The sequence below is a fragment of the Lepus europaeus genome, chromosome 18 (assembly GCF_033115175.1).
Source record: "Lepus europaeus isolate LE1 chromosome 18, mLepTim1.pri, whole genome shotgun sequence".
NCBI classification, from domain to species: Eukaryota; Metazoa; Chordata; class Mammalia; order Lagomorpha; family Leporidae; genus Lepus; species Lepus europaeus.
This window is the reverse complement of record NC_084844.1, coordinates 22489749-22503525: the sequence shown is the minus strand read 5'-3', so window position 1 is coordinate 22503525 and position 13777 is coordinate 22489749. Positions and strand designations below refer to the sequence as shown.

Genomic DNA, 13777 nt, shown 5'->3' with positions numbered 1-13777 from the left:
CAGCTTCCACACCTACCCAGGCACACCTGCACGGCCCCACCTTCTGCCTCTGCCGAAGTCCCCTCTGCCAAGGGCTCTGGCACTTGTTCCTCCGTGTGGAAGGTGACCCTACTCCCCCCTCCCAGCCGCTTGTCCCTTCCCCTAACTGCCCAGGCATTCATCTAGTAGAGTTGTCACCTGTCATTTCTTTAAAAAAAAAAAAAAGACATTTATTTGAAAGCCAGAGTTTTATATATAAAGAGAAGGAGTGGCTTTCCATCCACTGGTTCACTCCCCAAATGGCTGCAATGGCTGTGGCTGGGTCAGGTCAAACCAGGAGCCTGGAACTCCATCCAGGTCTCCCGTGTAGATAGCAGGGACCCAAGCACGTGGGCCATCTTCTGCTGCTTCTCCAGGCCCATCAACCGGGAGCTGGATTGGAAATGGAGCCCCTGGGACTTGAACCATTGCTCCTATGGGATGTTGGCATTGCAGGCTTCACCTGCTGAGCCAGCCCTATCTTATGTGTGTGGTTCTTTGATAAGGGTGGTCTCCCTGAGTGGGCAGCATGAGGACAAGGGCGGGGCCTGTTTGTGTCGTTGCCCACAGCATCCCCAGCACCAAGCAGAGGGCTGACATCAGGGGCTCCACAGTTGAAGGAATGCCTGAGTGAACTGGCTGCTGTGCCTTCCCGCACCAGCTGCTCCGCAGTCCAGGTGACCTTTGCCCCTCCCCCACCTCTTGGCTCCTCCAACCCCTCCTCCCCACTGGTTTTTCAAGGAAAACCGAAGTTTGGAGAAAGTTGAGGCCGCAGCCACCCCTCCATGCTCCCCCAGGGCAGGTCTCTTATCACCCCTAGGATTGTTTGTTTTTCCAACTGTCACCCTCATCAAGCTGGGAGGTGGCCGCTGCCTTTGATCTCTGCCTCTTGCCCCCCTCCTGCTACCCTTGTTTGCTGAGTGCGGTGGGAGAAGTCTAAAGCCCTCGCCCTGAGAGCAGTGCCTTGGGCGAGCCAGAATTCCTAGATCGTGGTGGCTGCTCCCGCGGTGCAACCCTGCCTGGCCCCTTGGATTCAAAAGGCGGCAGCTGAGATGAGACCCTGGATTGTGCTCAGAAGGGAGGGCAGAGCCTGAGCGCCTCTGAGGAGCCAGGGCACAGCCTAGGTGGCCAGACCGTGGCTGGAGGTCAACGGCCAGGACAGGCTGCTGGACACTCCTCTGGCTGGCTCCCTCCTTCTCAGGGTGCCCTTTGTTCCAGGGGGTTGATTCAGAGCTGGGGACGGGCTCCCTAGCTCGGCCAATGGGGGCAGATTGGGCCCAGATTCACCTTTTTCTGCCAGCCCCCAAACCTTCCCTCCCAAGTGGTCGGGACTCTTGATCTTGGCTTTCCAGGCTGTTCTGTTTGCCAGGTTTCCCTGTCTCTCCCCAGGCACCTGCAGTCTCCCTCGGCACCTGTCGCTGGGCTAGGAAAGGGCGAAAACAATCCCAGCCCAGCCCTCAGGGAGCCCGGGAGTCTCCGCCCTCTCGCTGTGCTTCCTTCTCCCAAGCGCCTCCCCCAGGCCCCGCCCCCACCTGCCCAAGATAATTTTAGTTTCCTTGGGCCTGGAATCTGGACACACAGGGCTACCTCCTTCTCCCCCGACTTCTACGGCCAAAGTCGGGACATCTTCCTGCCACCCGCAGGGAATCGGGGGTGAATTTGAAATCCAGGGGCCCGAGGCTGAGCCAGACTTTGCACGCAGTGTCCTGCCACCCCTGTGGGGGCTCCTCCAGGTAAAGGGACCGAGATCGGGTCTCAGACGACCACCCGCTTCTACCCTCAGCCGCACCAGGGCCCCAGGCTGTGCCCATCTTGTCCGAGCTGGCCAACTGCCCTCCTTGCCTGCTCGGTGATGTCAGGCCAGGGGCGGGGTGTGTGTGTGGGGGTGCTAGGTGGGGGGTGGGGACAGGTAGTTAAGGGCCTGGCATCTCTCTCCCCCAACCAGTGGCCCTAGCCAGGTGTACCAGTGCCCTGGGTACAGGTAAGGACCAAAGCGGGTGCTTCCTCCAGAGGTGGGCTGCACGGGCAGGTCTGGGGTAATTCTAGAAGGTTCCGTCCCCTGCTGTGCCACTCAGACCACCTCACACTTTCTCTTTTCCTTCGGTTTTCCATCCTTGCCTCATTTCTGATTCCTGTCCTCTTCCTCTCTCCGCACGCCCCCTCCCCCATACATGCACAGACCTGTTTATGGGGACAGGAGGTCTGGGATCTTCTCCTCCAGCTTTCCCGCTGAAACCGGCCCCTCCCCACTCACAGAGAAAGAGCTAGAATGGGGGGGGGGTCTGAATCCCGAGGGAGCTGCCTTCACGCCCTTGCTCAGCCCGATTCTGCCCCATCTGGGTTCCTCCCACGTATCTATTCAGCCAGTCCGACGAGGGGTGCCCCCACCATGGAGGGCGGTGCAGGAGAGGGACTCTGGTCACTGGGGCTCCTTCTCCATATTGCAGTCCCTGCTTGGGACACAACGCACTGCCTTTGCCTGGGCAGGTGGGGGGCAGGTGGGGGGCAGGCAGGCCCACGGTGCCCTCCGGCTTCCCGGTTGGGTGGAAGCTGAGGGTCTGCACTGCCGAGGGGTCTGGGTGAGGCGGGAAGGGCAGGTGGTCTTGTCTGTTTGACGAGTCTGGGGAGAGACCCAGGAGCCGGGTCTCCCTGGTGGAGTGGGGACAGAACATGCACCTGTCTGCCAGGCTGCACCCGGGGGCCCCCAGGACGGCCCTGGCTGGGCCTGGCCGGGCTCTGCCCGCCTTTCTCCCGCGGACACCCTGCTCTGTGGGGAGGGGCCTCCTTGAGTGCACAATAACGATTAACTCCACCCGGGAGACTCTAGCCTTCTTCCCAAATCAAACTTTAAAAGAGTGCCCCCCCCCCCAGTGGGTGTTTTGCTCTAGTGAGGGAGTGGGCGGGGCCTCAGGGGCCCTGGGCCCTCCCCTCAACTGCAGGTCACCTGGGAGTCCCCCACCTCACCTGGTCTCTGGCCCTAGGAGCTCCCCCAAAGGTGAAGCCTCCCCCACCACATCCTGTAGCGGTGGGGGTGGGGCGGGGAGCCCGGGCCCCCGCGGGGACCGCCCGCCACACCCCGGCCCCTCCCCCCGCCCTGGGAAGCTCGGACGGTGGCCTTGTTTTCTGTCCGCCCTAAACACCGGGCCCTGCCCCCTGCCCTTGGGGCCAGCCAGGTGGGGCAAGATTCAGGAAGTAAACAAGGAGGCAGCGAGGGTGGCAGAGGGTGGTGCTGGCGCGGCCAGGGCAGGGAGGCAGCCCGGGAAGCGGTGGCCTGGAGCTGCCGGGCTGGGGAACCAGCTGGTCTGGGGGCTTTCTCCAGCGGCAGCGGGAGGGGGCAGCGCAGGCCTCCCAGCTGGCCTCTGCCTTCCCGCCCCTCCCCAGCCTCGGCCTCGGCCCGTCTGCCGGAGGCCCTGGACCCCTCCCACCTCAGTCCCAACACTGCTCTTGGGGATCCCTTCTGCTGGCCTCGGACTTCGCGGGGAGGCGGGAGGCGCGGCCCGGCAGCCCCTCCCCCGGTCTTCCTGAAGCGAATTCCTGGGGTTTGCCCGAGGTTGGGGGGTGGGACGCTGGTGTCTGGGGACGCTGGGTGGGGAGTGTGGCTCATCCTTCCCGCCCCTCTCTCTCTGGGGTCCTCTCTGGTGTTGGGCCTTTCCACTCCTGCTGTCCCGCTGTCCTGCTGCCCACTTGCCAGGACACCAGAGCGTGTGTTATGGGGACCCTCACCCCCCAGGCTGAGGTGGACAGTCCTCTGGACCAGGGACACCTAGCAACGGGACCAGGGCCAGACCCACGGGGGGGGGGGGCTGCGGGGGCTGGGAGCCCAGCTTTCTTGCGCAGGGGCCCCCCAGCTGGGAAGTCAGCTCCATTCCAGATGACCTCGCAATCCAGGCCTGGCATTTCTTCTCCCCGTCCCGGGCCAGGTGGCGGCTGGGGGCTGAGGGTGGGCAGACTTGAGCTCCCACCTGGGCTGGAGGTGGGCCAGGGGTGGGGAGGAGAGGGTGACGTCAGTCAGAGGCAGCTCCAGCCGGCATCCTCCTTCTCTTCCGTCCCGCCCCACCCTCCCCCGGTGGCATGGGGGAGTGGGGTGCAGCCTTGTTTGCGTTTCTCTTCAGCCAGGAAGTGAAGATGAGTCAAGTTGCATGGAGAGTCCCAGGCAGTGCCATCCTGCCCCGCCCTGGCTCACCTGTCCCCCACATTGCCTTCTGCCCTCACTGAAGTGTCAGGCGCTCGCCCCACTCTGAGTGTGTGTGTGTGTGTGTGCGCACACCCACGCGTGTTGGCCAATCCCAGGTGCCCTAGGCGGCCTCACCGCGCCGTCCAGGGTCTTCCCAGGTCTCAGCTCAGCCAAAGGGGTCTGCCTGGTTCCTGCGGAAGAGGGCAGCCCCGCCTCCGCCCGCGGTGGGCATCCTTGCCCTCTCTCACCTGGCCTTGCTTGCGTCTGCTCCAGGTGGTCTCTGAGGGTGCAAGACTCTGGCTTTGCCTGTGGGTGTCAGGTGCCCTCAGGCCACTGGGTGGAGAGGACAGGTGCAGAGCAGTGGGTGCAGAGGCCCCAGCACAGTGCTAGAGGGAGCCCATCAGTCTGCACGTGGAAACCCCAGGAAGGCTGCTCAGAGGAGGTGGCTCCAGCCTTGGGACCTCAGGACAGAGCCGGGTGGGGAAAGGGGCCTGGAGAAGGCGCAGGGATTTGGGGGCTGCTGAGACCAGAGGCTGGGCCTCCTGCCCCCCGCTCTGCCGAGCCTGTCCTGCCCTCCCCCCCCCCCCCCCGCTCCTGTCCTGTGCATCACTCATCACTTGGGCAGGCGTTGCCACCACAGGCTCTGGCAGCTGGGTCTGGCAACAAAGGGCTGGAAAAACCCGGGGCAGAGCCCAGCGGAGTGAGTGCCCCCACGCTTACAGGCGCGGGAGGGGGTGGCCCTGTGCCCTGACACCAAGGGCCGAGCCCGGACTGTCTATGGGCCCTGGAGACTGTTGCTGCTGCCAGGCATATGGTGTGTGGGGGTCCCCCTTAGCTTGTCGCCAGCTTGACTTTGGGCCAGAGGAAGAGGCCTGGAACACCAGGTTCCACCCCCTGCACCTGTCAGGGGGGCGTGAGAATGCCTCCTTCTTGGCAACTCGGGGTCCTCTTGTAAAGTGGGGTTCACTCTGTCCGCCGAGGGTGCCAGAAAAACTCCAGTTGGAGGGCGAGCAGTGGGATGCTGTGTAGCCGCTAGGGCACCCCAACAGCCTTGTGAGGCCAGGGCTCTGGGTTCTCACGGTGGCAGAGCCCTGGCACCAGGGCACAGGAGCTGTTGCACTCAGCCCCCTCTCCTCCCCCAGCTGTCATGGAGCTGGATCTGTCTCCACCTCAACTCAGCAGCTCCCCGGAAGACCTGTGCCCAGCGCCAGGTACCCCTCCTGGGACTCCCCCGCTGCCCGACGCCTCTCTGCCGGGCGAGGTGAAGAGGTCCCAGCCTCTGCCCATCCCGCCCAGCAGGTACCGTGGCGTGATGGGGCTGGGGGTTGGGGCGGGTCAGCGCTGGGAAGTACGAAGGCTGGAGGTGAGCCCACCCCGCCCCCCTCTGCCCTCCCCACAGGAGACTCCGAGAGGAGGGGCTTCAGGCAAGCTCCCTGCCCTCCATCCCCAACCCCTTCCCGGAGCTCTGTAGTCCTCCCTCTCAGGCTCCCATCCTTGGGGGGTCTGCCAGCGCAAGGGGGCTGCTTCCTCGAGACACCAGCCACGTGAGTTGTCCCGGGAAGAGAAGGCAGGGAAATGGGGGTGCTGTGGGCCTGCTCAGTGGAGGGGGGCTCTTGGTTGGGGGTCCTTGAGGGTATAGCAGGTGGGGGAGGGGAATCACCCTCTGCCCCACCCCTCACGTCGTCTGTACGCCCTGGGGAGCAGGTGGTGAAGGTGTACAGTGAGGACGGGGCCTGCCGGTCGGTAGAGGTGTCGGCGGGTGCCACGGCCCGCCACGTGTGTGAGATGCTGGTACATCGTGCCCACGCCCTGAATGACGAGAACTGGGGACTGGTGGAGTGTCACCCCCATCTAGCACTGGGTGAGCTGGGGTGCAGGGAGCGGTGAGGCGCACTTGGTGCGTTGCGGGGGGGCGCGGTTCTTCTCCAACCCCTGCTTTCTGCCCGTGCCCCCAGAGCGGGGTCTGGAGGACCACGAGTCCGTGGTGGAAGTGCAGGCCGCCTGGCCCGTGGGCGGAGACAGCCGCTTCGTCTTCCGGAAGCACTTCGCCAAGTACGAACTCTTCAAGAGCTCCCCGGTGAGTGAGTGTAGAGGGGCTGCTGGGGGCGGGGGGTCTTGGCCCCGGGGCACCCTGGCCCCCAGCCTGACTCCCTCCTGCCCTCAGCACTCGCTGTTCCCGGAGAAGATGGTCTCCAGCTGCGTGGATGCGCACACAGGCGTCTCCCACGAAGACCTCATCCAGGTGGGGGCCCCGCCCTTCTCTGCCCCTGAGCCTGGCGCCTGGGAAGAGCCCGGGTGCAGCCCTGCGGGGCTGTGGACAAGCCACCGTCCCTGCCCCAGCCTCAGGGCCGCCCTCTGTGCGATGGGGGCATCAGTGGCTGGGAGGGCGGCCTCTCACCCCCTCCCACTGTCCTCTGCCCACAGAACTTCCTGAACGCCGGGAGCTTCCCCGAGATCCAGGGCTTCCTGCAGCTGCGGGGGTCGGGCCGCAAGCTCTGGAAACGCTTCTTCTGCTTCCTGCGCCGGTCTGGCCTCTACTACTCCACCAAGGGCACCTCCAAGGTGAGGTCCCGGGGACGCAATCCCACGCCCGGCTGCCCCCTTCCCTGTTGGCACTCCTGTACCCTGAGACCCTCAGCCGCTCACCGGCCTCCTCCAGGCTGGCTGGCTGTTGTTCACCAGCCCCCTGTCCAGCTCGCCCCGACCCCGGGAGGTAGCAGTAGAAAAGGCAGGTGACTTGAGTTTAGGGAAAGCGCTGTTTCTGTTTGCTGTGTGACCTTGGGTTCTTTCCTGCCCCTCTCTGGTCCTGAAATCGCCCCCACCTGGCTTAGGGGGCTGTTACAGGGAGAAGGGGGTCTACCTGAACCAAATCCTGCTTACCTTGCCAAGCAGGATCCCAGGCACCTACAGTACGTGGCTGACGTGAACGAGTCCAACGTGTACGTGGTGACCCAGGGCCGCAAGCTCTACGGGATGCCCACAGAGTTCGGCTTCTGTATCAAGGTGAAGACTCTGCCCTCCGAGGGCAGGGTGGGGGGCAGGAGGTACTCAGGCCCCAGGATTCCTGCCTGGGGCCCCGAGCTCCATCTTAGACACCCCCTCTTCACCCTGCCCTGCTGGAGACTCCTTGTGCTGGGGCTGCTCTGTGGAGAGACAGGGACAGACATTGCCCTGGAGGCAGGCATGGGACCAGTCAGCTCCTCTCTCCGCAGCCCAACAAGCTTCGCAATGGCCACAAGGGGCTCCGAATCTTCTGCAGTGAGGATGAGCAGAGCCGCACCTGCTGGCTGGCTGCCTTCCGCCTCTTCAAGGTGAGCCTCTTGGAGCGCGGAGGGTGGGGAGGGGGGGGATGCCCGAGCATGAGGGCGTCCTGGCCCCCTAGGGGGAGGAGGCAGCACATCCCTGCTGTCTGAGAAGCCCCAGGCCAGGGCTGGGGCTGCCGCTCTGGCTTCAGGCAGCTCCTGTCCAAGGCCAGAAAGAGGCCTGGCCTTGGGGAGTCCTGACCCCCTGGGCGGAGCAGCCCAGCCCCAAGACCTCCTGACTCAGGCTCGCCCTCTCTCTGTCTCTCTCTCCCCGCCCCCACCCTCAGTATGGGGTGCAGCTATATAAGAATTACCAGCAGGCACAGTCTCGCCACCTGCGCCCGCCCTATCTGGGTTCCCCACCCTTGGTGAGTGTGCGGGGGGCACTGGGAGGGCGGACCCCCAGGCCTAGCCGGGCACTGTCTGACTCCTCCCCTTCCCACCTCCAGAGGAGCGTGTCAGATAATACCCTGGTGGCCATGGACTTCTCTGGCCACGCCGGACGTGTCATCGAGAACCCTCGGGAAGCTCTGAGTGCAGCCCTGGAGGAGGCCCAGGCCTGGCGGGTGAGGGCCCTGCTCCCATCTGCGTACCTACAGGGGCCCTGCCTTCCATATGGGCTTCTGCAGAGTGGGAGGGGAGGCCCTACCCCCCACTCCTGACCCCCGTGTCCCCCACTTCCGCAGAAGAAGACCAATCACCGGCTCAGCCTGCCCACGCCGTGCTCCGGCACCAGCCTCAGTGCAGGTGAGGGATGGTGCGGGGTGCCCGGGGCTGGGGGCCGCTGCAGGCTGTCTGTGGGGCCCCTCCCCAGAGTGACTTCCCCTTTGCCTCCCTCCCTGCCCCCCAAGCCATCCACCGCACTCAGCCCTGGTTCCATGGGCGCATTTCCCGTGAGGAGAGCCAGCAGCTCATTGGGCAGCAGGGCCTGGTGGACGGGTAAGCGTGGGGCTGGGTGGGGTAGCAGGTGCAGGACTAAGAGAGAGGCTGGGTCAAGGGCGCAGCCGGGTGTCCTGGGTAACTCTACCCCCTCTTCCGGCAGCCTGTTCCTGGTCCGCGAGAGCCAGAGGAACCCTCAGGGCTTCGTCCTCTCCTTGTGCCACTTGCAGAAAGTCAAGCACTATCTCATCCTGCCGGTGAGTGGCCCCGCCTCCCCCGAGATGCCCCGATGCCTGCCAGGGAGACAGGGGATCCTGGCACCTGTGCTCCTCCTCTGCCTCTCTTGGGGGGCCTCCCCGAGCCCCCAGAGTGTCTCCTTTTCCCCTGGACAAGAAATGGGGACCTGAGCCCTGCCTAGGAGGGGCCTCCCCCAGCCCAGTGCCCTCCCTGAGCCCGTGCCCCCCGCCCCAGAGCGAGGAGGAGGGCTGCCTCTACTACAGCATGGACGATGGCCACACGCGCTTCACCGACCTGCTGCAGCTCGTGGAGTTCCACCAGCTGAACCGGGGCATCCTCCCGTGCCTGCTGCGCCACTGCTGCACCCGCGTGGCCCTCTGACCGCCGCCTGGACCCGGCCATCAGTGCTCGGAGGCTCCCCGACTCCAGCGAGCTCCTCTGCGCCGGTGCCTCCCCAGGCAGAGAATCCCCGCCCCCCTGCCAGGCCACCGTCCACCCCTCTTCCCGAGGGGAGGCACTTGGTGGCCGTCCTCACGGAGGCCCTGGGGCGCTGGTCTGGGCAGGGCCTTGTGGGGGAACGGGGCAGGCCAGGTGGTCGTATGCCCCACACTTTGTACAGACTGAGAGGCCAGTTGATCTGCTCTGTTTTATACTAGTGACAATAAAGATTATTTTTTGATACACCTGTGTGTCTGGCAAGCCTTGGTGTTCTGAAGGCGGAGCCCTTGCTGAACGCATCAGGTGAATGGCGGCCACATCCTGGCCAGTGTGGGTGTTTCTTGAAGGCAGGCAGGGGAGGCCTTGGAGTCTGTAATGCCCAGCACGTACTGGATGCCTAACAATTGCTAGTTGTTGTTGTTTTTTTCTTTTAAGATTTATTTATTTGAAAAGCAGAGCTACAAAGAGAAGGAGACATAGACAGAGATCTTCCAAACTTTGGTTCATTTCCCAAATGGACACAGCAGCCAGGGCTGGGCCAAGTGGGAACCAGGAACCAGGAACGCCATCCGGGTCTCCCACATGGGTGGCTGGCATCCAAGCACTTGGGCCATCTTCCCCCATCTTCCCAGGCACATCAGCAGACAGCTGGATCGGAAGTGGAGCAACGGGGACCCCAACTGGTGCTTCGATATGGGACACCGGTGTTACAAGCAGCAGCTTCACCTGCTGCTCCTCAATGCCAGCTCCAGTAATCGCTGGTTAAATGAAAGCCCGGGCGACAAGGGATAGTCAGCCAGGCAAGATCTCCTGACCTAAACCTGCCTAAACCTGCAGAAGAAAGGCTGGAGACCGAGCTGAGCCCAGAGGCACCTTTGTCCTGGACCAGTTGATGGGAGTGCGACATTGTGTGTCCCCCACCATGACCAAGACCCCCAGCAGCTCCCATTACCTCCACAAGTCCTGTGCCCCCTACTGCCTGCCCCTCTGCCCCTCCCCAACCCCAGCTCTGCCTCTGTCCTTACGGTCCCAGCCCTTGGCTCTCGGAGTCTAGCTTCCCTCTCCAATGCCTCCTTCGACATCCAGGGTGGTTTTCCAAATTCCGAATCTGCCCACTCTTCTGTGCTGCCCTGGAGCCCAGAACCAGCCTGCCGGGGCCAGCTCTGCCCACTGCTCAGCCAGTTTCTACGTCTGTCTCGGACTTAGGCTGAGTACTCACGCAGTGAGACCTTTATAATAAGGGCATCAGATGGCAGTGCCTGAACCTTCTATTTCAGCCGCAGGCAAACCCCCCTTCCAGACGTGTGAGCCCCAACTAAGTAAAAAAATCAAAGCTTGGGGCTGGCGCTGTGGCACAGCGGGAAAAGCAGCTGCCTGCAGTGCCGGCATCCCATATGGATGCCGGTTCGAGTCCCGGCTGCTCCACTTCCAGTCCAGCTCCTTGCTAATGTGCCTGAGTAAAGCAGCGGAAGATGGCTCAACTCCTTGCGCCCCTGCACTCATGTGGGAGACCTGGAAGAAGCTCCTGGCCTCAGACTGGCCCAGCTCTGGCCTTGTGGCCATTTGGGAAGTGAACCAGCAGATGGAAGATAACTCTCTCTCTCTCTCTCTCTCTCTGCCTCTACCTTTGCCTCTCTGTAACTCTGCCTTTCAAATAAATAAATAAATCTTTAAAAAAAAATCAAAGTTGAATCTGACCCCTTGGATCCCATTCCTAGTTTACCCGAAGTGTAGGGAACAGAGGGACATGAGATGAGGAATGACACGTGGGGGTGCAGTGACCAAAAGCTGGAGTCGGCAGCCACAGCAGAACCCAGTGTCTTCTTCAACAATGATAAAATTACAAGAAAAGATGGGGAATCTCTAGATGTCAAGAAATTTATGCATATGTCAACTGGATGTGGTGCAGTGACCTTATCTGATTCAAATCCAAACTAACTGTAAAATACATTTTTGAGCAATGGGGGGTGTTTGAAGGCTGAGGGATATTTGATGATATTAAAGGTATGGTTAACTTTCTGAGATGTGGTCATGGTGTTATGGTTATGGTGTTGTAAGTCTTTACCTTTAAGCAATTCATTCTGAAGTATTTATTTATTTATTTATTTATTTATTTTTTACAGGCAGAGTGGATAGTGAGAGAGAGAGAGACAGAGAGAAAGGTCTTCCTTTGCTGTTGGTTCACCCTCCAATGGCCGCTGCGGCCGGCGCATTGTGCTGATCCGAAGCCAGGAGCCAGGTGCTTCTCCTGGTCTCCCATGCGGGTGCAGGGCCCAAGCACTTGGGCCATCCTCCACTGCCTTCCCGGGCCATAGCAGAGAGTTGGCCTGGAAGAGGGGCAACTGGGATAGAATCCGGCGCCCCAACCGGGACTAGAACCCAGTGTGCCAGCGCCGCAAGGTGGAGGATTAGCCTGTTAAGCCACAGCGCCGGCCAAATATTCTTTTTTTTTTTTTTAATTTATTTTTTGACAGGCAGAGTGGATAGTGAGAGAGAGAGACAGAGAGAAAGGTCTTCCTTTTTGCCGTTGGTTCACCCTCCAATGGCCGCTGCGGCCGGCACATCGTGCTGATCCAAAGCCAGGAGCCAGGTGCTTCTCCTGGTCTCCCATGCGGGTGCAGGGTCCAAGGACTTGGGCCATCCTCCACTGCCTTCCCGGGCCATAGCAGAGAGCTGGCCTGGAAGAGGGGCAACAGGGATAGAATCCGGCACCCCGACCGGGACTAGAACCCGGTGTGCCGGCGCCTCAAGGCAGAGGATTAGCCTGTTAAGCCACGGCGCCGGCCCCATTCTGAAGTATTTATAAGGCAAAATGACACACGATACCTCAGCCTTGTTTTAGAAATAATCCAGTGGTTGGGACTGGCATTGTGGTGCCTGTGACACGGGCATCCCAAATGAGCACCGGTTCAAGTCCCGGCTGCTCCACTTCCATTCCAGCTCCCTGCTAATGCACCTCGGAAAGCAGTGGGAGATGGCCCAAGTGAAGTTGGGCCCCTGACACCCATGTGGGAGACTCAGGTGAAGATTCAGCCTCCTGGCTTTGACCTGGCCCAGCCCCAACCATTGTGGCCATTTAGAAAGTGAACTGGGAGATGGAAGATGTCTCTGTGTCTTCCCCTCTCTCTGTAACTCTGTCTTTCAAATAAATAAATCTTTAAAATAATAATAATAATCCAATGGTTAACAGAAAGGGTGTGATGTGGTTGTGGGCTGGCCGTGAGTTGATGCTGGCTGAAGTTAAGTGATAGGTACACAAGGATTTGATCATTCTCTCCCTGCTAATTTTGTACATCCTATTGTAGTTTCTTTTCCTTTTCCTTTCCTTTTTCTTTTTAAAGATTTATTTATTTGAAAGGCAAGAGTTGCAGAGAGAGAGGTTTCCATCCTCTGGTTCACTCCCCAGATGGCTGCAACGGCCAGAGCTAGGTCAATCGAAAGCCAGGAGCTTCTCCTACATGGGTGCAGGGGCCCAAGCACTTGGGCCACCTTCCTCTGCTTTCCCAGGCACATTAGCAGGGAGTTGGATTGGAAGTGGAGCAACCAGGACTTGAAGTGGCGCCCATATGGGATGGCGGCTTTACCCGTAATGCCACAGCGCCAGCCCCATCTTTTTCTTTTCTTAAATGGAGAAACTCTGCAAAGATCTTTGAAACTGGTTGGGTGCGAGGTGGAGGGAGTCCGTTGTGTCGGTGAGAAGGGCTCCTCCATGGCCCCGGCGGCCTGGCTGAAAGCTTAGCTCTCACACTAACAGGACGGTGGGAGGGCCAGGATTTCAGCCCAGGTCTGCTCCCCCCACCTGGTGGACTTCCAGGTGGCACTTTGCATCTACAGCTGGCACAACAGTGGCCTGAAGGGGCGTCCGCCCCTTCTCTGCAGCGAGAGGCTGTCCTGAGGTGACCTGGAAAAGGCCCGGCCACTGCCACCAGCCCCTGGGCCACTCAGTAGCCACTCGTGACCAAGGCACCCGCATGGTTGGTCAATCCGAAACTGTGGGGCTTGGAGCCAGGTCTGGGAGACGGAGGGGTGCCGAGACGCCTGATCCGCACTCTGGTGGAACTTAACTGTGGCACAGGGGCGGGCCGGGTGGCAGGACTCAACAAGCAGTCTGCCACCTGCTTGTGTCCCCACAGGCCTTCCCCGCTGTTGCTGCTCCTCCGGCGTCCAAGTGGCTGGTGCCAGCTGTGTGGCTGGCCACAGATGTCCAGGCCCCTGCTGAGGTGTGGGTGCTGGGGCCAGGGCACAGGGGTCAGGAGAGACACATTTCAAGCATGTCCAGAGGGTTAGGCTGCCCCCAAAAATGTCTCCTCGCAGCCCGAGGCACAGGGCAGGGGACAAAGCCCTTCTATATCAGTCAACTACTGGAGAGCCATTTTATTAATGGAAAACTGAAGCTCCAGAAGCAAGTGACCCTTTGGGGTGGGGAGTTTGGGGCTGGGTGGCCAGGGGGAGGGGGGAGATGCAGCCCTCTCTCCCCTGCCCTTTGTCCCCTGCCCTCCCTTCTCGCTGCTGGCCACTGTGAGGGAGCCCGGCCCCTGGGAGCACTCAGTGGTGGGTGCACTTGGCCCTGAGCTGGAGGCCGGTGATTGGCGGCTGCACGTCCTTGGTGAGCGGCTGGGATTTCTGGTTTCCCGGAGGAGTGTCAGGGACAGGGGCCCCTCGGGGCCAGCTCCCGGATGGGCCTTGGGCAGGATTCTCCGGCTTGAGGGTGAGAAAAGGGTGCTGATCT

At 61.4% G+C, this 13777-nt stretch overlaps 1 protein-coding gene across 2 annotated transcripts; it reads left to right on the top strand.

The window, feature by feature from the left end:
* Nucleotides 1-1588: 1588 nt before the first annotated feature.
* On the top strand, nucleotides 1589-9260 carry GRB7 (growth factor receptor bound protein 7). 2 transcript variants are annotated; one of them, XM_062215896.1, is made up of 15 exons: nucleotides 1589-1751; nucleotides 5335-5491; nucleotides 5592-5736; nucleotides 5897-6053; nucleotides 6148-6269; nucleotides 6357-6434; nucleotides 6617-6754; nucleotides 7085-7195; nucleotides 7405-7503; nucleotides 7782-7862; nucleotides 7944-8060; nucleotides 8181-8241; nucleotides 8346-8433; nucleotides 8537-8630; nucleotides 8845-9260. In XM_062215896.1, exons 2-15 carry the CDS (start codon nucleotides 5340-5342, stop codon nucleotides 8989-8991), a joined length of 1590 nt encoding a protein of 529 aa, XP_062071880.1. In that variant the 5' UTR covers nucleotides 1589-1751; nucleotides 5335-5339; the 3' UTR covers nucleotides 8992-9260. The 2 variants fall into 2 exon arrangements, with proteins under 2 accessions (XP_062071880.1, XP_062071881.1); XM_062215897.1 differs by lacking the exon at nucleotides 1589-1751 and adding an exon at nucleotides 1978-1999.
* Nucleotides 9261-13777: the final 4517 nt, after the last annotated feature.